General features: G+C 52.2%; 1 protein-coding gene across 1 annotated transcript in view; it reads right to left on the bottom strand.

Annotated features, from left to right (window-relative positions):
* NPLOC4 (nuclear protein localization 4 homolog (S. cerevisiae)) overlaps positions 1 to 3,236 on the bottom strand; it is a 25,511-nt gene that overhangs the window by 14,111 nt on the left and 8,164 nt on the right. Inside the window, exons 8-9 of the mRNA XM_010002815.1 lie at positions 2,732 to 2,911; positions 1,039 to 1,125 (exon numbers count right to left, since the gene is read on the bottom strand). Of these exons, the coding sequence (XP_010001117.1) occupies positions 1,039 to 1,125; positions 2,732 to 2,911 (267 nt within the window). The remainder of the gene's footprint in view (positions 1 to 1,038; positions 1,126 to 2,731; positions 2,912 to 3,236) is intronic.

The raw sequence follows: 3,236 nt of genomic DNA, 5'->3' as shown, positions 1-3,236 counted from the left end.
ACACACACACACACACACACACACACCCCACTGCCTGAGCCCTGCACACGTGCTGGAAACAGCTCCCACAGCTTTAACCCTTCGGAGGAGGAGGAACTGCTGACTCAGATTCCCAGGCAGGAAAAACTCTTGCAACGAGCAGCAAGTGACGTGTTAAGTCATATTGATTAAAAATACCTGATGTGAGGAGCAAAGGAAAAGCAGGGAAATAAGTAACACACACACAGAAGCTTTGCCTCAGACACTGGCAAAAGGCTGAAGATCTTATCTTCAGAGAACAAAAGACCTCACCACAGATGTTTACAGTCTGCTGTACTGAGCCTCTTCTGATTTGTGTTTTCTTTAGCAAGTCAAATCTTGTTTGTGTACATCTCATTCCTGGCATTCACACCATACCAAGAGATTTCCCAAACCAGAAAATATCAGTACAGGTTTGAGAGGAGTCAGCAAACCAGTGGGTCCCACCAGCCAGGCTGTGAGGGGAACAGAGGAGGGAGGCTCAGCTGCTGGGGGACCTGCACCTCTACACCCACCTACAGATTAACCCCTTCCAACCTGCCTGAGCAGCACCAACATACAGGAGCCCACAGAGGAGAATAAAAAACCAAACCAAACAACAAAACCCAAGCAAGCAGGAGCCTCTGCTCCTGGAAGTGGAGCACCAATTCTGTCAAAAGGAAGAACAAACTTGGAAGGCAACCCCAGCTACATGTGTGCCAAATTAGCACTCACCAGGGAGATGCTCCTATCTGAGCAGAAAAAAAAGAGAAAATTGTGTTTCTGCTCCTTTGCTACTCCCTTTGAAGTAATTCATGACAGAGGAGGGCTGACTGCAGCAGCACAGCCCTGCCAGACACTCGTGCTCAGAAAAATGCTTGTTTTGTTTCTCATACCGAGAAGCATCATGAGCTACCCACACTGAAGTGAGATTTCGGGTGTGCCCAAATGGTCCTGAGTAATCCCCTGGAGCTGAGGAGAACTGCTGGGGACTTTCTCCACTGCCACACAAAGATACACAAGATCAAACAACATCCTGACCTTTCTCAGTCCCAGCTTTGCGGCGATCTCATCCACAACCTCAGCTTTTGGGTCTTCCAGGATCTCCAGGCTGTTCTGTGTACCAATCTGCAGCAAAGAAACACTTGCTAAAAGACAAAGTAGGAGAAGCCGTGGTACACTGAGCCATTGTCAGGGCAGAGGGTGGCAGCAGAGCTCTGGGTTTCCCCACTGACCAGTGTCACTCTGGAGACCTCCTCTCCTCCCAGGCCCATCCTGCTGGAGCTCGTCAGGACAGTCTGCAAACTATGTTGGGGTTTATGAATGAAAGACTCCGCATTTACAAACAGGCCATTGCTGTTCCCCAGCACTTTGGAAAAGGAAAGAGATGATCTAATTTTTCCAGAGCTCTGGGTTCAACCTGCCAGCTCTGTACTGGTGTTTTTTTGGTTTGAATCTCTGAGATGCAGAAATACAGGGAATCCAAGAGCCCACGCCCAGGCCTTCCCCCCACACTCTGGAAAACACAACTCCATCTGGGTGCATTCCAGAGGCCAAGCTTCCTCGTGTGGGGAGATGCTGTGTCCAGAAGCACAGCAGATTCCCTGCCAGGACAGCAAAAGCTTCCTGGCTTTCACTGTGCCCAACCAGAAGCACATGAGCAGCCCCACTGCACAGCAGCAGGCACAGCTCTGCTCCTGCTGGGAAGAAAGGGGAGGATTTATAAAAGGTTTGCAATTCTGTTCTATCACTCACACACTCCAAAGATCCAGCTGTCCTTTTCCACTGACATCTCTGTTGTGTTTTACTCTAGCAACCCTACAGAAACCATCAGGAGGGTGAACACACATGACCCACCGTGGTATGTTTGTACACATCGTGTCTGCACTCAGAAAACTGACTTTGATCAGCGGTGCAGAAGCCAAGAGGCAAACTCAGCTTCAAGCCGAGCCTTGTGTTGTGGGCAGAGTGGCTTTTCCATCTCCATTCTCAGCTCTCCGACACCAAACCCAGCCCGCGGGCTCCCCGGCAGGCGGGGCTGGGCGGCCCCGCCGGGCGCTGAGCGCGGTGCTGGGCCCCACCTAGTGGGGGGACTCCGGGCTGCTCCTCAAACCTCCTCCTCTGCCTCTCCAGCCACGCAGCAGCTTCATCTCTGTCTCAATTCAGCTGCTGGAATTTTCCCAGAGAGCTGATAAGGAATCGAAGCATGGGCTGCAACTTTTTTTCTTTTTCCCTATTTGTTTTCCACACCATAACCTGGGAATTCCAGTAATCAAGGAAACAGGGAAACGGCTTCAAAGTCACCCTAGCTTTCAGTCATAGATTCATGGAATGGTTTGGGTTGGAAGAGACCTTCAAAGGTCGTTTAGTGCCAACCCCCTGCCATGGGTAGGGACACCTCCCACCAGCCCAGGTTGCTCCAAGCCCCATCCAACCTGCCCTTCAACACTGCCAGGGATGGGGCAGCCACAGCTTCCCTGGGCAACCTGGGCCAGGTTCTCACCATTCTCAATAATCCAAGCAAAGAGTAATGTAAAATAAAGTATAAAAGTATCACTTTCAGTGGCAATAACCAACAGTGACGTTCGAGATATAAAATCCCAACATCTTTTTCCCAGGGCTGTTTTCCTTATGGAGCTGCAGTCGGAAGTAACTGTGTGAGGATTCCCAAACACAACAAGTATTCCCGTGTTCCCTGCTGATGCCTGGGAATGCCCCAGCACCCTGCTTTTACCTGGGGGGGTTCATAGATGGCAGCCACCTCGGCCCGGATGCCCAGGGGGATGTCCTTGTGCTCCGTGTACCGGCCGTACAGGTACCCCAGGTGCTGGTTCCCCGTCTTCCGCCAGAAGTCGAGGAATCGATCTGCAATGGTGTGGTTCTCAAACATGATGTTGTCAACATGCCTGTATTTCTGTTTGACAAAGTTCAGGTGTCAGGGCATCCTCTGCTCGCTCCGGTCACTCTGCCCAGCGCTGATTCCTTCCCCGGAGTCCCGCCTGCCTGGGACACACGCTGCCCCTTCCAGCTCTGGATCCAGAGCAGGGACTGGGAACGCTCCCTCCCTCTCCCCTCTGCTGCCTTCACTCCTCTGCCCAGCCAGCAGAACTGGCCACGGGCTGGACTGTGGGGAAGCCCTGAGCACCCCCAGCACCCCATGAGCTTGGCCCTTGCCCCACGAGCCTTTGCAACTAAAGACAGTGACATCTGTGAGGAAACAAGAGGAAAGAGGGGGAGGC

Source organism: Chaetura pelagica, unplaced genomic scaffold (assembly GCF_000747805.2).
Source record: "Chaetura pelagica isolate M959 unplaced genomic scaffold, ChaPel_1.0 scaffold47, whole genome shotgun sequence".
In the NCBI taxonomy this organism is placed as follows: domain Eukaryota; kingdom Metazoa; phylum Chordata; class Aves; order Apodiformes; family Apodidae; genus Chaetura; species Chaetura pelagica.
This window is presented reverse-complemented; position numbering and strand designations above follow the sequence as displayed.